Consider the following 603-nt stretch of genomic DNA (forward strand, 5'->3'; position numbering starts at 1 on the left):
ATTTATCTTCGTATGACAGGGGTGGAACCACTATGGGACCAAGTGGTTGGCCACTTTCTTGAGGTGACGAGGCATTCATAATTTTGTTTATTTGCAGGATATCTGACATTGTTCTGGGCTTTACTGACACTTCAACTGCATATTACAGCTTGCTGAGCATTCAAATCAGAACTTGAGAAATATGGCGCTTGATGCCCTGGATCAGTCCATATGTTCTGTCTTAGGTTCAGAGCAGTTTGGAGAAGATCCAGCCAGATCAAGAAATGCAACTCTGGATGTGAGATCTCTCTTCACTGTCCTTGTTTAAATTTGAGAGTTTTCCATCTCATGCAAAAAGGATCTAGCTTTGATTTTATCTTTTCCCTTTTTGGTTTTGTTATTCTTCCTAGGTAGAATCAAAGGAAACTCAGTTAAAGTCAGTTGAATGTGCTGTACTATCTTCCCTCAGGGTTCTTTACTTTTCTGCTCAAAAGGCCGATGTTCGAATTGGGTCATTAAAAATTCTCCTTCATATACTTGAGGTATATTATATATACACGATATGAACATTCATCGATCGAGCTTCGTTTACCTTTAATATCTAACGATTTGCTCCTGCATAAA

The 603-nt window shown here is 38.6% G+C and overlaps 1 protein-coding gene across 1 annotated transcript in view; it reads left to right on the forward strand.

The window, feature by feature from the left end:
- LOC104709493 (protein MON2 homolog) overlaps positions 1 to 603 on the forward strand; it is an 18,891-nt gene that overhangs the window by 10,026 nt on the left and 8,262 nt on the right. Inside the window, 3 exon segments of the mRNA XM_019228737.1 lie at positions 20 to 63; positions 149 to 277; positions 390 to 525. Of these exon segments, the coding sequence (XP_019084282.1) occupies positions 20 to 63; positions 149 to 277; positions 390 to 525 (309 nt within the window).

This window comes from Camelina sativa, chromosome 8, assembly GCF_000633955.1.
Source record: "Camelina sativa cultivar DH55 chromosome 8, Cs, whole genome shotgun sequence".
Taxonomy (NCBI): domain Eukaryota; kingdom Viridiplantae; phylum Streptophyta; class Magnoliopsida; order Brassicales; family Brassicaceae; genus Camelina; species Camelina sativa.